At 51.9% G+C, this 19,868-nt stretch overlaps 1 protein-coding gene across 2 annotated transcripts in view; it reads right to left on the bottom strand.

Moving 5' to 3' along the window:
* FAM174B (family with sequence similarity 174 member B) overlaps positions 1–18,325 on the bottom strand; it is a 40,862-nt gene extending 22,537 nt beyond the window's left edge. The window contains exons 1-2 of one of the 2 annotated variants that reach the window (XM_070775059.1): positions 17,789–18,325; positions 11,268–11,300 (exon numbers count right to left, since the gene is read on the bottom strand). In XM_070775059.1, coding sequence (XP_070631160.1) covers positions 11,268–11,300; positions 17,789–18,132 — 377 coding nt within the window. In that variant the 5' untranslated portion in view covers positions 18,133–18,325. The remainder of the gene's footprint in view (positions 1–11,267; positions 11,301–17,788) is intronic. The other variant, XM_070775060.1, reaches the window with a different exon arrangement.
* Between the last annotated feature and the right edge of the window lie 1,543 nt (positions 18,326–19,868).

Raw genomic sequence — 19,868 nt, 5'->3', positions numbered from 1 at the left:
CTGAGAGCGCATACAACTGCGCCAAGGCCTCTGTCTCTTCAGAATGCTCTAACAAAGCCATCCCCAACCTTTCTGGCACCAGGGACCAGCTTCATGGAAGACAATTTTTCCATGGAAGTGGGGAGGGGCAAAGTAGTTTTGATTTCACCCACTGCTCACCTCTTGCTGTGCAACCAGGTTCCTAACAGGAACCCCAGTTAGGGTTGGGGACCTCTGGTCTAACTCATCTTTTCCAATAACTCATCTTTTCCAATCAATTCATCTTTTCCAACTGACATAAGCCAGTTAGGGTTGGGGACCTCTGGTCTAACTCATTTTTTTCCTAAGAGTTGAGCTCCTCCTGAGTGCCAGCTAACCAATTAACATTAAGATTGCATGCAAGACATAAATGATCCTATAAGGCAATGGGCTTCCCATGTGATGCTAGTGGTAAAGAACCCATCTGCCAATGCAAGTTAGACACAAGAGACACAGGTTCAGTCCCTGGATTGGGAGGATCCTCTAGAGGAGGGCACAGCAACCCATCCCAGTATTCTTGCCTGGAGAATCCCATGGACAGAGGAGCCTGGTGGGCTACAGTCCATAGGGTCACACAGAGTTGGATACAACTGAAGGGACCTAGCCCACACGTAAGGCAGCACTGTTATCTCTGTGTTACAGACGAGGAAACCAAGGCTCAGAGAGGTCGACGTCCCCACGGCCAAGGACCGAGGGCTGCCCCCGCACAAACCTCCCTGGAGGGTCACCTTGAACCACCTTGTGCCAGGCAAGAGGAAGGCTCCAGTTCTCCGCTCACTCTTTCTGCAAGCTCACGCCACACTCCACTAGAGTCCGCCTCCACTTAACTTTAACACCAGGGAACTCTCTGCCCTTGGTATACATTTTTCTGGAACTTGTTACTTAACACAGCTCACACATTCCTATTTCAAAGCGATCAGGGCAGACTGCTCGTAATAAACGCTTTCTAATAGTGACTCCCTCTGGATGCGAGTTGGTTTGAGACAGGCCAGCCTCCATCTCCTCCCTCCTTTGGGCATCTGTATCCTTTGTGAATCCCCCTGCCCCATGGTCCCTAGGGGAAGAGGAGGCCTGACCACTGGCTACACCCCCAGTTCCAGGAGTGGACCTGGGACTTAAGTCTGAGTCAAAATCAGTGTATTGCCACCCTGAAGCCATGACTGGGAGGTTGGGGGGAGTATGTGACTAATCGGAGCCAGTGACCTTTGCTGGTCAGGCAGCAAAGGAGGCAGGGAATCACCCAGGTGAGAGCCACCTCGCCACCTTCTAGAGACGGAAAATCCTTTTCCAGTAAGCAGTTTCTGAGGTGACCTCTAAAAATGGTTCGCCATTCAACTGACCCCAAAACCCCACAAAATCATACAAACCAAGAGGTTCAAATCTTCGTGTTCACTTTAAGAACACCCGTGAAACTGCCCAGGCCATGAAGGGTATGCATATCTGGAAAACCACCATGAATGTGATGGGCATCACTTTAAAGCCGCAATGCATGTCATTCCGGTGTTACAATGCTAGCGTTGGCAGGCGTGCACGGGCCAAACAGTGGGGCTGGACGAAGGGTCGCTGGTCCAGAAAGAGTGCTGAATTTTGGCAGCACCAGAAATCCAGGGAGTGGTGCTGAATTTACAGGTTTACATGTAGATTCTCTGATCGTGGAGCAGGTCCAGGCGAACCAAGCCCCCAGGATGCAGAGCAGGACTTACAGAGCTCAGGGTCAGATCAACCCAAGCTCTCCCTGCCTCACGGAGAGGATCCGCACTCAAAAAAGAACAGACTGTCTCTAAACCAGAAGAGGAGGCCATACGGGAGAATAAAGATACCCTGGAAGAAACTCAAGAAATAAAAACTTAACAGCCCAGGAATAAATGCCACCAAAAAAAAATGCAAACAAAAGTTTTTTATTTTAAAAAAAAGAAAGGAATGGAAAATAAACCAACACAGCAGAGGACAGACTGGAAGGAGAAATCCTGCTCCAAACCGCCTATGATGCCAGCCCTCCTTGACACCAAGAAACTACCCTCATTGTCACCGAAGCCCATCCAGCCAGGGCTTCCGGTCACACACACACAAGGAGCTCTGACTGTCCCTGGGTCTCAGAGGAGCACAAGCACAGCTGTGAGGACAGGCACCATCTTCTGATTCTCCCACATTCTAACAAACCTTCCATGCGAGTAGAATTCTCCCATTTTGTCAAACCCTTTGAAACAGCAGGACCCTTGTTCTGGTCCTAGAGGCAAAGAGCCACACAGATGAAGGGTCTCGGTGACAATGTTGTCCAAGTTTCCGTTCAGGGCCTACCAGTCAACTGGTTTTCCAAGACGACCAATGGCCCCTTCCCGCGGGGCTGCTCACCAGCATCCTGGTCTGAGGAAAGGGCGAAGGGGACGTGGCTACAGGGAATCTGAAGCTCCCCGGGGGTGCCTGGGCACAGTGGGTCAGCCTCTGGGACACAGCTTGAGAAGGAGCATCTGGTTCTAGACAGAGGCCCGGGTCAGAGCCAGACTTGGGTTCCTATCCTGGTGTCTCTAGTTACGGACCTGCTTCCTCTGGACCTGGGGGCAGCCGCGGGGATGGGGAAGACCAGCAGGAGGGCAGCTTGCCACAACTGCCACAGCACCCGCTGCCCAACAAGGGGGAGGTTCAGGGAACAAGGGAGGGAAATGAGAATGATGCGGCTGGCCCATGCTCAACAGCACGGCGCCCCGTGGCCGTCGTTTTGCTCTTCCAGTGCCAGGTCCGCTAAACCAGGAGGCCCCCACAGAGAGACAGCGAAGGGTGGTTTTAAACAAATGCCTGTGCTGGGCTTCAGCAAGACCAGAGAAGTTCTAGAAGAGACGAAGGACCCTTCCACCGGGGCCGAACACACATTTCTAACAAGACAGAGAAGTCCCAACTCCTTTCCTCGGAAATGTAATCCTACAGCCAGAGGGTTTGTTTATTCAAAGGCTCGCTGGACAGCTGCTCAGAAGCTGGTCTCCCCATGTGCCCTGGAGGCTGGGGCATGAGGGGAGCCCAGAGGACCCGCGTGGACAGGGGCCTGCTCGCCCCAGCCTCCCCTTCGAAGATACACAGAACAACGCAAGGCCGGGTGGGCTCGTTTGCTGTCAGGACTTCAATCTGGGGGCACAGCAATCGGATCTGCAGGCCGAGCATCCAGAGGCTTGACTCCACCCCAGTCCTTCCAACTCCTCTGTCTGGGAGCCTCCGGCCAAGTCCTCACCTTGAACCTGAATTTCGTATCCACGTTGACCACCTGCCAAGCGCCGCTGGGGTTCCAGGAGCAGATCTCACCGCGGTGGGGGGTAGGAGGGAGGCAGGGAGTGAGCTCACATTTCCTTCTGGAACGATATTCTACTATTGACCAAGGTGACGGCGCACAACTCTGTGAATGTACTACAAAACCACCATCTGGGCACTTTAAATAGGTGAGCTGCAAGGCATGTGACAACTTACAAAGCTGTCGTTAAAAACAGGGGAAAGACAGGGACTTCCCTGGTGGCTCTGTGGTTGAGAATCCACCTTGCAATGTAGGGGATGCACGTTCAATCCCTGGTCAGGGGACTAAGATCCCACGTACCTCGAGGCAACTAAAGCCCCTGCTCTGCAACTGCTGGAGCCCACACACACTGGAGCCCGTGTGCCACAACTAGAGCATCCGTGCCCTGCCAGAATATCCTGCAGGATGCTAGGAAGAGCCTGTGCGCCATAGTTAATTAAGACCTGACCAACCAAATAAATAAATATTTTTTAAAAATAAGAGGAAAGATAGATATGTCTGTATGCATGCATGTCTACCACATTCATTCATTTCTGTATTTATAAAATCTCTCTCAAAAGAGTCCCAAGAAACTGACAGCATCCGGAGAAGGAAGCTTGGTGACCCAGGGGCAGGGCTGGGAGGAGACTGTTCACTGCGCACTCTGGCTCCCCATGAATTTCAAGCCATGTGAATATATGAGCTATTTTAAAAACACATAAACAAGTAAATACAATTCAAAGGCAGTAATTCAGGTAAAGATTTAAACAGGCCAGGGGTGTGTCAGGCCTGCCTCTGGGGCAGGAGACCCTTTCCCTGGAGAGGCCCATGGCCCGTCCCTACCATGGCCCCGTCCTACCCAGAGGCTGCCCTCCGCCTCCTGCTCACCTGCTGACATGAGGGGCCGAACCCAGCATCTCTGGCCTCTCCTCCACCCGAGCTGTGCCCGCTGTGAAGCCCAGTAAAGTCAACAGCTCTACGGTCCAGGGGCCAGCTTTCTGCTGAAACCACACTACTCATTCCAAGGAACACGCCACCTTTGACATTTGGAAAATTAATAAAGAAGATGGAAACAGAATGTGTAAGGGAGAGGCCGAATCGAGCAGCTGCTGAGAGTCAGCTGCCCGCCTTGGTGCCGGGCCGAAGCTTCCGAGGCCCCAAGGACACAGGCCTTCCCTGTTTGTAACGCTTTTGGCTGCGCTGGGTCTCCGCCGCAGGGCAATCGCGCGGGCTTCAGTGGTCGTGGCACGCGGGCTTAGGTGCCCGTGGGATTTTAGTCACCGGACCACAGATCGAACCTGCGTCGACCACGGTGGCAGGCAGACTCTCAACCACCAGGCCCCCAGGGAAGTGCCCAACCTCCGACCTCTGCCCTACATCTTTTCCCTCGGGACGTGACATAACTGAGCCTTCCCTAGACAGCCAAGCAAGCTTGGAGAAAGGACACAACCTCCAAACCCACTTTCCAGCCCCACCATGGTGGGAAGAAGCAGGTGTAGGAGAGACAGCCACAACAGCGCCTGTATCCCAAGAAGGGGCAATGGCCTGGCATCAATCCCGGGCTCAGCGGCAAACCCAAGGCTGGGGAAGTGAAAAGGGAAGTCACTCAGTCATGTTGACTCTTTGCAGCCCCAGGGACTGTAGTCCGCCAGGTTCCTCCATCCATGGGATTTCCCAGGCAAGAATACTGGAGTAGGTTGCCATTTCCTCCTCCAGGGGATCTTCCTGACCCAGGGATAGAACCTGGGTCTCCCGCACTGCAGGTAGACTCTTTACCGTCTGAGCCACCAGGGAAGGCTGGGGACTGGGGGACAATTCCCGATCACTGGCCTCCTCCCCTTACTGCCTGGGGCTTGGCCCCAAACCGAGCCCAGACCCGGGGTGATCTGAATCTCACCTGGCTCCGCTCCAGAGAGGCAGCTTGAGGCTCTCGGTCACATGAGACAAAAGCAGCGAGAGCTTCAAGGCCTCGGTCAGCCCAGCGCTAACAGGGCTCCAGCCAAGCCCTCAAGAACGCAGGTGTTCCAGAGCCTTCCAGGTACAGGAGCATCGGTGTCAGGCCTGACCCCTGAGCTGGGGCCTCCCCTCCCCACCTCACTGGGCTCTCTGCTCCAGTGCCAGCACCCAGCCAGGAAGAATGACGCAAACGCCGCAGAGCCCAAGGGCACAGGAAAGCAGTGAAGCCAGCCGTGCGATGTAAACAAACATCGGTCCGCCTCGGAGGCAAGGAGACACAAAGATTGGGTCTCGCAAACCCAGATGAGATGGGATTGCGCCTACCCAGCTCCCCCCACCCCCGCACACCATTATTCTCCCTCCTTACAGGGGCCGTGTGTTTCCATAAATATTCCCATCTGTTGAAAAAAACAGATGAAGTCCCAATTTGAAGTGTTCTCAATTATCTCAGTTGTTAAAAACACTGTGTGTTTATGTGGAATCTAAAAGAATGACACAGATTAGCTTATTTACAAAACAGAAATAAATTCACAGAAAACAAACCGTTACCAACAGGGAATTATATTCACTACAGTAAGTCCCCTACGTATAAACAGGTTCCATTTCAAGAGCAGGTAAGTCCAATTTGTTCATAAGTCCAACAAAGTTAGCCTCAGTACCCGACTAATACAATCGGCTATATAGCCCTGTACTGCAATAGGTTTATAATACTCTTCACACAAATAATACATCAAAAACTAACACAAAAGATAAAACATTTTTAATCTTACAGTACAGGACCTTGAAAAGTACAGCAATACAGTACAACAGCTGGCACTCGGGGGCTGGCACGGAGTGAACAGGCCAGAAGAGTTACTGATGGACGAGGGAGAGGAGGTGGGAGATGGCAGAGCCGAAGGGTCGTCAGCAACAGGAGACGGAGGGCAAGCTGCCGTGTCACTCACGCCTGATGTGACTGGACGTGCAAATGCACGTTTGCATTTTAGAAAGTTTGCAACTTGGTTCATACATAGGGGACTTAGTACCTTGTGATAATCTATTACAGAAAAGAATCTGGAAAAGAACATATATATGTGTGTGTGTGTGTGTATGTATAACTAAATCCCTTTTCTGTACGCCTAAAACATTTCAAATCAACTCTAACAAAAATCAAAAACGTTGTGCTGATCAAAACAAAACTCAAAAACATACCTGTGGGCCATCGGTCTGTAACCTCTGACTTAGTTTCCTGACCACGGTTAATTGGACCTGGGTGCCACGCATGAGTGATGAAGAACAATACGTTAAAATCATGGGCCCAGAGAGGTGGACTGATACGCTTGGTCAACTGAGGTCTGGGATCTGCTCAGCAGCAGCTCCATCACCATGTAGAGGAGCTGGTCGTCACCTGTACAGCTGAGCAGTTCCTTTCCTTTCCTGGCACCATCCCCGAGGGATTAACAAAGTTGACACCATCATCAGCTGAGCCCACAACCCACCTGGAACCCCAAAGGCCCAGTGTTCCTGGGGCTTCCATTCACACAGGACCAGAGGCAACGCAGGCTAAAGAACCCCAACCAGCTCAACAAGAGGCCTTGGGATTCTTCTTCATAACACCTCAGGGTTACTCCTCCACCCCCTTCCCTTTCCTTCCCCCGGTCCCTGAGGGACAGATCCACCTCTCGTTCGTCCCAGAAAAAAGAAGCATGACCCGGTCTGACCTATTTGAGGAGTCACGTGAAATGCGGTAACAGCAAATGTCCCAAGACCTGCTCCTCCCTCCAGCTCCCAGGCGTGTTTGCAAAGGGTTGGGTCCACTCTGCCCACATGGGAGGTGCCAGGCGAGGGCAGTGAGGCTAAAGGCGGGGGAGGAAGCCCCTCAGGGCAGCTCCACTGGTTCACGGGTAGCATGAGGACCAGGAGGGACTCTCTGGTGGACCCAGGGGGCCCAAACACAGCCCAGAAATTCAGGGGTCATTGTGCTCACAACACACGTCTTAAGTGACCCTCTCAGCACCCCTGTGCCCCTGGCATGCCACAGTGGGTCAGCCCTTGCCACCACAAGCCCCGCTCAGGGCCAGCCACTTCTCAAGGGCACTCCCAACCTCTCCACCCCAGGCCGAGACATCCAGCTGCATGGCTGGCATTTCTGGGCATTTCTGTCACCCTCTTTCTCACCGAGGCTTCTCCCCTGCCAGACCACCCCTTCACCAAGGTGGGGAGGATGTTGCATCAGAAATCAGACCCCTGGGACCCCCCTGGTGGTCCAAGGACTGAGTGTCTGCCTTCCAATACAGGCAACCCAGGTTCCATTCCTGGTCTGGGAACATGCCACACGCCGCGGAGCAACTAAGCCTGTGCCCCGCAACAACTGAAGCCTGCACGGTCTAGCGTCCACACTCAGCAACAAGAGAAGCCACAGCAGTGAGGAGCCCACACACTGCAATGAAGACCCAGCACAGCCATAAATAAATCCATAAAGAAAGAAAGAAATCAGACTCCTGTCCTTCACCAGCCTCACAGCCGTGAGCAAGACACTCCATCACTCTGCACCTTGATCTACTCATCTGTCAAACGGGATTCGGACAGTACACTCCGAGGAATGAGGAAACATATGAAATGTGTGACACGGAGCCTGGTACACAGTAAGGGCTTAATATTAGTTGCTACTATTATTACTGTCACCATGATTCCCAAGTGATCGTTTCCGCAAACGCTGTCCACCCCAAAACCTGCCCGGCCAGCTGGTCCTGAAAGACCCTCTGCTTCTCTTCCCACCCCGTCAAGTCCTAATCCTCCTCCCTTCTCCCCACATGCCTTTCCCTGACCCCTGCGTCCCCCACCAAAGTCCCTGGGGCTTTGATAGGTCCTTTTGCAACTTATCAAGTACTGCTTTTGACACATGACTCCCTACAGAATTGGACTGTTTCTTACCTGCCAAGGAAAATCACACAAAGGCATTATCCCATCTCCCAAACTGAACTGGAAACTCCTCACCTTGACTGTTTCTTCCACACCTTCTTATCTTCCAGTGAAAGTGAAAGCGTTAGTCACTCAGTCGTCTGACTCTTTGAGACCCCATGGACTGTACCTCTCTGTTCAAGGAATTCTCCAGGCAAGAGTGGGTTGCCATTTCCTTCTCCAGTCAGTCTCATTAAACACACTGGAAGGATCTCTCCATCCACTCAGCCATGCTCTCTGCTGGATCCTTAGCTGAGCTTTGGGGAGAACCAAATGACCAGGCTAAAGCCAAGCACACCACATCTGAGCATCAGCACACCTAGGCTAGAGCTTTCCTCTTCCAACAAACTCACTGAGTGAGCTTAACAAACTCTTCCCATTTCTGGGCCTCAGTTTCCTCATCTGTACTATGGGTAGAAGGAGCAAGACCAGTGGAGCTCTGAGTGCAAAGAAGCCCCACATCCAAGAGGTTACAAGGCCCCGAGGCCCTCCCAGGCCTGAGGAGCCCTGTCCAGGCTCTGCCACGGCCCCTCTTCTGCTCCACACCTGCCGATGAGAAGGGACTGCCTTCTCCCTGCACCCTGGGGATGAAGTCTGGATTCCTGGCAGATCGCCTCAGATTAAATACAGATTTTTAAAAGTGAAACCATGCCAACATGATTCTAAATTCATGGTTCCAGAATTTCCCTTTGTAAATAGAAACAAAACATCAGTCATAAAACTAAAATTCCACTCACAACCCATGAAACCTTCTCTGCTTAAATCCTGGAGGGCTTCCCTCCTGAGACACTCTCCTTACAGAATTTCTTGCAGATATTGACACTGGAGACCCCCACCTCACCCCTACTTGTGCCCCACCATACCTCAAAAAGAGCCTGTGATTGCAAAGCCCCCAAACTCAGTGGGTACATGGACATAAGAGCTTGTGAGCAAAGCCAGCTAATCTGGAGGGCTCAGGTTTAAATTAAAGAGGGATTTTCGTCCCTTTCCAATTTGGTAGAAGAACTCAGTGGCAGGTCCTGGGGCCCCACAGTCCTGTTAATAAGGACAGTCATGAGGCACTCCTTCCCCAGGGAAATTCAGTAGTAGGGGGGACGGACACTATGTGGGGTCCTCAGTGTCCAGGGAAGCTCACACAGGCTAAAGAGTCACGTTTCATTTCTGAAAGGCTCAGAAGCAGATGCACCTGTCTAATGATCCTGGCCATATGGCTGAATCCTCATTTACTGGCAGAAGCAAGACCAAAAGGTTGGGCATAAGTTACGTCTGCTTTCTGGATCATTTTTTCAATATAATAGGAGACACCTGGCTGCTCAAAGGAGAGCCAGGGACTTGATAGACCCAGTCTCACTGCAAACACCCCAACAGCCCTGAGCAGCAGGGACTTTAATTAGCACTGGGAAGCAGAAGCCCAGAAAAGTTAGGTCACCTGCTGACGGAGACTGCCAGAAGATGCCCGCCTGCACTACTGGCATCAGGGGCTGGCACTGGTGAGCGGCTCTGTCCTGGGCACTGGCGAATGCCTACCAGCAGCATCTCTGGCCACAAAATGCCCCCTCCCCAGGTCATGACAACCAAAAACATTCCCGGAAATTGCCAGATGATTTGAATTTGGGAGATAAAAAAGACATATTTTGGTCTATAGACACATTTGTTCATTTGGGGCCAAATGACCCCAAGGCGGCAGAATCCGCCCCAGGAAAGAAACTCTAAGAGCCCTATTCCTCCCACATGCAGAGCTTTCCAGTGCTGTGTTAGTTTCTACTGCACAGCACAGCAAGCCAGTCATGTGCACACCTGTACCCCCCCTTTCTCTAATCTCTTCTCATTCAGGTCACCACAGAGCAGTAAGCACACTTCTGGGCACTGTCTGCACTGCACAGCGGGCTCTGATCCGCGATCTCCTCTCGGCACTGTCTGCACTGCACAGCGGGCTCCGATCGGCGATCTCCTCTCGGCACTATCTGCACTGCACAGCGGGCTCCGATCGGCGCTCTCCTCTCGGCACTGTCTGCAATGCACAGCGGGCTCTGATCCGCGATCTCCTCTCGGCACTGTCTGCACTGCACAGCGGGCTCTGATCCGCGATCTCTTCTCGGCACTGTCTGCACTGCACAGCGGGCTCTGATCCGCGATCTCTTCTCGGCACTGTCTGCACTGCACAGCGAGCTCCGATCGGCGATCTCCTCTTGGCACTGTCTGCACTGCACAGCGGGCTGTCATCGGCACTCTGCTCCATTCTGCTGTTGCTGTTGTCAGTCGCCCAGCCACCTCTGGCTCTTTGGGACCCCAGGGGCCACAGCACTCCAGGTGATGACTGTGCCTCAGCACCTCCCACAGTTTGCCCAAGTTCATGTCGATTCTTTCGGGAATGCCATCCAGCCATCCCATCCTCTGATGGCCCTCTTCTCCTTCTGCCCTCAGTCTTTCCCAGCATCAGGGACGTTTATACCATGTGTAAAACAGAGGCTATTATACGGAGCATCAATAGTGTATATAAGCCAGCCCCAATCTCCCGATTCCCCCCACCTCCCTTTCCCCTCTTTGGTGTCCATACATTCATTCTCTTCGTTCTCTGCATCTGTGTCTCTATTTCTGCTCTGTAAATAAGATTGTCTTTGCCAATTTTTTTCAGATTCCACATATATGCATTACTATACTACATTAGTTTTTCTCTAACTTACCTCATTCTGGTTGACAGTCCCTTTTTTAACTTGGTGGAGATCTCAATCAAGGGCATGCTCCCTCCCCTCTCTGCTTTTAATTTGGACTTTTGCTGGATTCGATTTATTTAACACTTCCTTCACTGTGGTGTATAAAATTAAACACCCATGGGAACTGGATGAAAGTACAAACTTCCAGCAAGACCAGTAAGTCCTGGGGATGGAGCGGGTACCATGACTACAGCTAACACTGCTGTGTGATAGACAGGCAAGTTGCTAAGACCACAGAATTCCTCATTACCAGGAAAAAAAAAAAACTATCTCTTTTCCTTTTGGGGGGATCTATCAGAGATGATGGATGTTAACTATGTTTATTGTGGTCATCATTTCATAATGCACATAATCAAGTCATTATGCTGTCCATGGAAACTTACATAGTGTGGTATGTCTGTGTTGTCTCCACAGAACTGGAAAACAAAGAAAAAAGGAAATTACTCTGCAAAGCAAAAACTAAGATAGATATGTTTCACAGCTATCACTCTTCCCTTAATTCAAAGCTTTAACCAAGCAATTAAAAAGGACCTCCTGATAAACAAGGTACAGCACAGGGAACTATTTTCAACAGCCTGTGATAAACCATATGGAAAAGAGTAGGATAAAGAATATCTATGTGTATAACTGAGTCACTTTGCTGCACAGCAGTAATTAAACACAACATTGAAAATCAATCATAGTTCAATAATTTTTTTAAAAAAATGACCTCCTGGTGCTACACAGGCACCACAAACCCAAAGTCATAAAAAGGGGTTTAACTTTGTAACCAGGGCCCTGCCCAAAACTCCAACTTATTAAAATAATATTTATACACTAATGAACAATAACTAAAAACATTTCAGAATACTTGCCCCCAAATCCTGAAAGTATTAAGCTTCTATATTTTCTCTTAAATAACTTTCATTCTCTGGACAAACAATGGGAGATGAGGGGATCCCAGGAGAAGCAGGAAATGTTCTGGCTCCTTTTCAAAGACCTGCCTTAGTAATTAACTAAGCTCCCGCGGTTCCAGCATCTTCAGGCTCTGATGGCGTGTATCTTTGCCATTGATCCAAGTGCGACAGCTGGGCAATATCAGATCACCTAGAATTTGTCTTCCTCCTCGTCCCCCAGGAAGCACCAAAACAAACCATCCTTTCAGATAAGACGATTTTACAGAGCTTTTGAAATAAGGGGGTGGGCAGGCAGCCAACAGAGATCTGGGAGAAACCTGGCCTGGCAAGAGAGCTGGGAGCTTCCCAGGATGAGGAAAGGAGAGTCGTGGTTTCAGGTGGCACTCTGTGACTTGTCTCCACCTCGTTCATAAGACACCAGAGAGTAAAGTCAGATTCCCCCTGGCTCTCAGCGGATAGAGCCTGATCTCAGAGAGCATGGGCGGGGGAGGGCAAATGGTTCTGATCAGCAGCTACTGGGCTTTACACGCATTATCCCCAAGTCCATGCAACCCCATGAGATGCTTCCTAACATCCAAACCCAGAGGAGTTTTCTACTTCCTAAACACAGCTTCTTTGTTGATTTCCTTCCAGCTCTCATAACCATGTAACCAGTAACAGACCCAGGAAGGCTGGCCCTACTGCGAGCCAGGCAGAACTGCACACACACACACACACATACACACACACACACACACACACACACACACACGAAGATACCCTCACCAACGGGCACTAAAACTGCCTTTCCCTCCTCCAAGTTTGTCTTCAGTCTTAAAATAGTTTTCCATAATAATTCCAATACATGAAAAAGCTGTAAATGATTCTGTAGATGGGACATCAGATTAATTAATGCATAAGGGAAATAAATTTAATTATAAAAAGAATATGTATGGGAAGAGACAGCGGCTCAACCTCAGGAAGAAGTGGAGATCTGCAAAAACAAGCAGAGAGATACCCAGTCATACCCGGGAAAGGACAGATGAGAAAAGAGAGCAGCTAAGAGGTCTAGCTAGGAGAGTAGACCCCAAAAGTTCTCACTACCAGGAAAAAAATCTATTTTTTTTTAAACATTAGAAAGTCAGATAATACTAAGTGTCAGATATGATGGGAGGATCTGAGAGCCCCAGATACTGAGGGTGGGAAGGTAAGCTGATACATCCTCAAGGAAGCCAAGTAAGAGCACCCCTGGGACCCAGAAGCCCCACTGTGAGGGGTCCACCCCAGACTCTTACACAGGTCCTCAGGAGAACACATTTAAGGGGGCAGCAGACAGTTGAGTGCACAGAGAGAAAATGAATAAATGTCTGCTGAAAGGAAATTCAGACAATGTAGAAACACATCATAAACAATAAGCACATAATAAATAAATTATAAAGAATCATGGGGACATAGAGAACAGATATATGCACCCATCAAGGGAAGGAGAGTGTGGGACGAATTGAGAGAGTAGCATTGAAACATATACATTACCACGTGCCGGAGAAGGAAATGGCACCCCACTCCAGTGTTCTTGCCTGGAGAATCCCAGGGATGGGGAAGCCTGATGGGCTACCATCTATGGGGTCACACAGAGTCGGACACGACTGAAGTGACTTACTTACTTACTTACCACGTGCAACACAAGACAGCCAGTGGGAGACTGCTGTGTAATACAAGGAGCTCAGCCCAGCGCTCTGTGACAACCTAGAGGGCTGGGGTGGGGTGGAGGGTAGGAGGGAGGTTCAAGAGGGAGGAGACACATGTATGCCTAAGGCTGATTCATGCTGACATACAGCAGAAGCCACACAACGTTGGAAAGCAATTACCCTCCAATTAAAAAAAAATTTAAGTATCTCCCACAGTCACATGTGTACACACAAAAATTTCTTGGCACATTCATATATATATATATAATTTATCTATTTGATGAGATCATACTACACATGGTTTTAGTAACCTGTTCCACTTAATAGTATATAGTGTTAGACCAACATCATTTTTCACGGCTGCACAGTATTCCGTTATAAAGACTACCATAATTTGTATAATCAACTGTTAGATACCAAGCTTACTTAAACATTTTCACTATTAAACAGAACTGCTCTGAACTTCATTGATCATGCATCTTTGCTTCCTCTTTGAAGTAATAAAATTTGAAACAAAGAATAGATATCACAGTAAAAAAATGTGTGTACCTTAGAAATGGAATTGCTTGATTAAAAGTGTATACCTTTCTTTGCTTCTAAGTTTAACAGTTTCCTTGGATCCACATTCTTTCTGCTGTCTGGTAAAGTGACTCCTTCAGGGAAAACAGACACCTGGGCTAGGGTTCTATATAAGCAATAACACATACTACACTCTCCCGCTCTTCATATCCATCGTCTTGGAAATGGTGGCCCCCATCCAGACAAACTCCTACCTCACAGGCTCCCTGCACTAGCCACATAGCTCATCGCAGAGACATTCTGGGAAGCACCAACAAGGCAAAATACTCAGGGGTTCATTCATTTGCTAAAAATATCCATATTAGATGCCAGCTTGTGCTTGGAGCCCCAGGAGGCGTTAGAGAGGCACAAATGAGTACCGGCCAGTCTCGCTCTTAGGAGCCCTCCACCTGGGACGTCCGGTGACGCTCTTGACCCCAAGTAGAAAATTCAAATCTCGAGTGTGCTCTGGGAGCACTTGGGGGCCCTGGCTGGGGGGCTTCTCAGAGGAGGTGACACCCAGGCAGTCAAACAGCAGTGAGCTGGTCACGACGCCTTGACGGCGGAGGGGACTTGATGCAGATGATCAGAGTGACATGCGGAGCTAGGGACACAAGATGCCCCTGGAGGACACCTGGACATAAAGCAGGGCTGGGGCAGCCGGCAGAGCTGAGATGGAGGCTTGAGAGGGAGTGGGACCCCAGGTACAAAAAGCCAGCGGGTAGCTACACTAAGGAGCCCACGCCTGCGGGGATGGGGGGACAGAAGTGTGAGAACAGAGAAGGAGGATGCACGGAGAGGAGACAAGGCTGGCTGCGGGAACACCAGCCTGAAGGACACGGCTGTGACTCTAGAGACAGAGCAAAGTGAGCCAGAAGCACCGGCAGGTTGGGGGGACGGGGGGTGTGCCCCAGGGGAGGGGTGTGGCCCAGGTGAGACCACGCAGGGAGACTGGGGGCAGAATGGCCAGGATGTGTTCACTGCAGGCAAGGAGCTAGAAGGATGTCCACCCAGGGCAACAGGCCTTCAAGAAGCCTGATGAAGGCAGCCTGCAGGGGCCTGTGGAAAGGTCACAGTATATACCCTGGGCTTGCAGTGTTCTAGAATCTACTGTATAACTTAGCCCACACTCCCTGGGCTTCCCTGGTGGTTCAGACAGTAAAGAATCCTCCTGCAATGCGGGAGACCTGCTGTTCAATCCCTGGGTCGGGAAGATCCCCTGGAGGAGGGCATGGCAGCCCACTCCAGTATTCTTGCCTAGAGAATCCTCATGGACAGAGGAGCATCGTGGGCTACAGCCCATGGGGTCGCAAGAGTCAGACACAACTGAGAGACTAACACTGTCACTGAGATGCAATTTTCCTCTCTGCCAAGGAGCACGTGGGGCCGGACTGTCTACCATCAAGGCCTTTCCCAGCTGTCCGATGCTGTAAAGTTCCCCTCCACATCAGATCCAGAGTGCCAGCTGTCCCCCCTGGAAACTCGACCCTGCAAGAAGAAGGCCATAATGGCCTCTCCTGAGAAGTCGGACCCTCTCTCCACAGTCGGCTCACTGGCCAGCAAGGGCCCGTCCTCTCCAGCTCAGACGTGCACCCTCACATCTGGCCGCAGGCTGCTGAGTGTTCTCCTCCCTCTCCTGGGTAATAAGGAGCAGACTGGCAAAATAGTTCAAATACCTTCTGAAAAAGTACACCGCCTTGTGGGCTGGGCGGCCTATTTTGAGCAAAATGTTTCAAACCCCCAGGCTCAGAGCTGCTCTGGGGCATCCATGTTCAATGTAACCAAGCTATCGGGAAGGCCATAAAGGATGACGGCCGCATCTGATGATGGCCAGGCCGTGCCTGGGCACAGGATGGGATGTGCCCACCCTCCAGGACCATCTGCTGAGCAGGGGAGCCACCAGCCTGATGTGAGAAGGGCCGTCTGGAGGATGAACAAGGTTGGGGCTGGGGGTGGCCAGGAAGGGAAGTGACCTCCTGGCCCCTATGTGCAGGAAAACGACCCAGAGGAAGGGGCGTGGGAGCCGGGCCCTGGTGGCCGCGTGCAGTCACAGCAAGTGTGCGGCAGGGACAGGCCCAGGAGCGGAAAATCCACAAGCCATCAGCCAGGAGTGTAAGGAGAGAAGCGATGGGCGGTCCAGAGGACGGGCGGATGGCCTCAAGGTGCTCCGGGGCTAATTTCAAGGCGCCCAAATGCCACACCCAGGTACTGGCTACAGGGAGCCACTGAAGTTTGCGAGCAGAGGAAGAAGGGCAGTGGGTACGATGGGGTGCAGAAGAGATCAGGGGATCAGCACAGAGAGGAACAATGTGGCTGGAGCCAGGAGAGGGGAGGAGAGGGGATGGGGGAGGAGAATGTGGGCCCACAGCACTCTCTTCTCCATTTTTTCAGGACCACAGGCATATTTAATCCCGTGGACCCACAAAGAAACACCTTGCCTCCAAGTCACACAGCATTCAGCAACAAACCTCACGAGAGAGCTCCCAGACCTGCCTTTGCAGATCTGGTTTCTACTCCTGCTCTGAAAATGCTCGCAAACCTCTGGCCCCAAACCTCCAACAGCTGATCAAACACCCAAGCACTCTGTGTAAACTCAGAAGGGGAGGGAACAGGCTGGGACAAACTGACACGCAGACGCCCAGATTTCCGGGAGGCCCGCCTGAGTAACAGGATACATTTGGTTCATTTCCTGCAACACTAGAATTTCCCAGCCATGGGGGGAAATGCAGCCCTCCCTGCATTGCCTGTAGCCTTCTCCAGCTCCCTACTCCAGACAGTCTTCCTAATTTCCCACTTTCTCCCTGAACTTGAGAGACCTACAACAACCTCCAAGATCTCTCGCATCCCTGCAAATCTTCACTGCGATAGTTCATTCAGGCACAGAGGTAGGCAGAAAGTCACCGAGGTCACCAAGGCCACCAAACGTCCTGGAGCCCGGCTCCAACTCTCTGGCTCAAAAAAGTGGGCCTCCCACAGGTATCCTGGAATCAGCCCACCCGATAGACACTGCTTCTTTTCGTAGCAGAACCAATGAAAAGAAAAAAAGCAGGTGGCACCTCAGGGACCCTCAAAGGAAACAGAGGGTGGGGCAGCAAGATGGGTAAGGTGGACCTGGATTCGAATCCTACTTCCACCATTGAGTTTACTTGGACAAGCCACCTTGCCTCTCCAGAAAATTTTTCATCTGGGAAATGGGTATAAAAATAAAATCTGCGTAAGGCTGTCAGAATTCGAAGCGGTATTGTTAGTGTTAAGCATTAATGAAAAGTTAAAAGGAATTCAATATTTTATATACGTATAATTTTATGTATACATATGCATGTATTACGGGCTTCCCTGGTGGTGCTAGTGGTAAAGAATCCACCTGCCAATGCGGGAGACATAAGAGCCACGGGTTCGATCCCTGGGTCGGGAAGATCCCCTGGAGGAGGGCATGGCCAACCACTCCAGTCTTCTTGCCTGGAGAATTCCATGGACAGAGGAGCCTGGTGGGCTACAGACCATGGGGTCGCAAAGAGTAGGACACGACTGACTGGCTGATCACATATCTATACATATACATATGGATACATTTATCGTTCAAACAGGAGAAAATTCTAGTGTGCAAGAGGGAAAAAGCCTGAGGGGCAGGGCCGGGAGTCCCGGGGTAGCACAAATGCAACCAGGCACCGGGGCCGGAGCGTCTGGTGTGCGCGCGGATGCCGAGGGCGCGCTGTGACAGCGGGGCGGCGGAGCGGCGGGGCAGGCTGGCCCGCGGGGCTGCAAAGGGGCGGTTGGACCCACCTGAAGACTCGCAGCAGCAGGCAGGCGATGAGGAAGGCGGTGAAGGCGCAAGCCACGATCACGGCCGCCTTCAGGGTGGGCAGGTCGCGGAGCAGGCTGGAGATGCGGGTCACCAAGGCGTCGCCGCTGCTGTTGGAGCTGCCGCCGCCGCCCGCCGCCTCCCCGGACCCGGTGCCGGTGGCGTTCCCGGGCCCCGGGCCGGGCGGCGGCCGCGGCTGGCGCTCGGCTCCGGGCTGCGGAGGGGCGGCGGACTGGGCTCTGCTGGCGCGGGCGGCGGGCGCGCCCAGGAGCGCGAGCAGGAGCAGCAGCGGCAGCAGCCGCGCGGGAGGCAGCGCGGCGCGCATGGTGCGGGCCGGCGGCGCGGGGGCCGGGCTGGGCGCGCGCGGCGGAGCCCCGAGTCCCGCAGCGGCGCCGAGGCCTGCCCCGGGTCCTCCCGCGGCGGAGCCCGGCGGCTGCGCGGTGCTTGGCAGGAAGCTGCGGCGCCCGGAAGAGTCCGCGCCGCCCGCGGCCGCGGCCGCCGCAGCCACCAACACGTTGCACCGAGTCATTCGACGGGCCGCGGCCCCACGTGGGCGGGGCAGGCCACCAGGCCGGGTGCGGGCTGCGCTGTTCCCCCGGGGACCTGGGACACCCTGGGAGAAGTAGCAGTCGCCAGGAGCTGTGCTGCACGGTACACATTTTATCTGTTTGATATCATCACCCCCCCTTAGGAGACAGGTATTGCTGTTACCCTCCTTTAAGAGTTGATTTAGCTCCCAGCAACTCAGGTTGTGCCAGACAGAGAATCAAAGACTCCATTCTACAGATGCGGAAACCGAAGCCTCCAAAGTGAATGAAGTGTGCGGCCGAATGCCCTGTGCACTGTGTATATTTATAGTTCAGCGTCTCCCCAATTAACTTCTTTTTCCCTAAGAGTTTCTTATCTCACGGCTTCGCTATTTCAGACATTTTGCACCTCTGCTTCTGAACTGGATTGTGCTGCGTGCTAAGTAGCTTCAGTCGTTGTCTGATTCTTTGGGACGCTATGGACTGTTGCCCACCAGGCTCCTCTGTCCATGGGTTTCTCCAGGCAAGAATACTGGAGTGGGTTGCCAGAGGATCTCCTCCAGAGGATTATCTTCTCAACCCAGGGATCCAACCCAGTTCTCCCGCATTGCAGGTGGACTCTTTACCATCTGAACCACCAGGGAAGCCCAGTGTGCATTCCTGACTTTGTACCTTTGCTGTAGAATAGTCTTCCTGCAGTCCATGGGGTTGCGAAGAGTCGGACACGACTGAGCGACTTCACTTTCACTTTTCACTCTCATACATTGGAGAAGGAAATGGCAACCCACTCCAGTGTTCTTGCCTGGAGAATCCCAGGGACGGGGGAGCCTGGTGGGCTGCCGTCTATGGGGTCACACAGAGTCGGACACGACTGAAGCGACTTAGCAGGAGCAGCAGCAGCCGCAGTCTTCCTCCTAGGTTGAAGTTTCAGCCCCCAGGGAGTAATTGGCTTGCTGCCTCTGGTTTGCAAGCTAGATGATACTTCAGTGGAGAAAGATAGTTGTGGATGTTCCCGTGTGAGGCCCAAAGGTGGGACCTGATGGAGGTCACAAAGGGCCTTCCTGGATCGCTAGGACCTATCCTGCAGGCCTCCACCTTTCAGCATGAGGCTGGATCCTGGCCAGAAGCTGGTGATATGACCAGCTTCTCTGGTGATATGACAAGTATTCAGTGACCTTACACAGCTCACTCCTGGTCCTATTTTGTAAAAAAGCAACAGGTAAATAAAATACAGTACAATGTATCAGTTTGCTATTGCTGCCTAACAAATTATTCCCAAATTTCTCAGCTTAAAACACACACACACATTTTATCAGGGTTTCTGTGGTTTAGGAATCTGAGCATAGCTTAGGGTCCTCTGCTTCAGGGTCTCTCACAAAGGTGCAGTCGATGCTGGTGGCTAGAGTCTCATCTGAAGGTTCAACTGGGGAAGGATCTGCATCCAAGCTCAGTCAGTGGTTTTTGGCCAGATCTAGCTCTTCATGGGCTACTGGACTGAAAGCCTCAATTCCCCACTGGCTATTGGCCAGAGGCT

The sequence above is a fragment of the Bos indicus genome, chromosome 21, assembly GCF_029378745.1.
Source record: "Bos indicus isolate NIAB-ARS_2022 breed Sahiwal x Tharparkar chromosome 21, NIAB-ARS_B.indTharparkar_mat_pri_1.0, whole genome shotgun sequence".
Lineage (NCBI taxonomy): Eukaryota > Metazoa > Chordata > Mammalia > Artiodactyla > Bovidae > Bos > Bos indicus.
The sequence above is the reverse complement of the archived record's forward strand: the minus strand, read 5'-3'. Positions and strand labels throughout refer to the sequence as shown.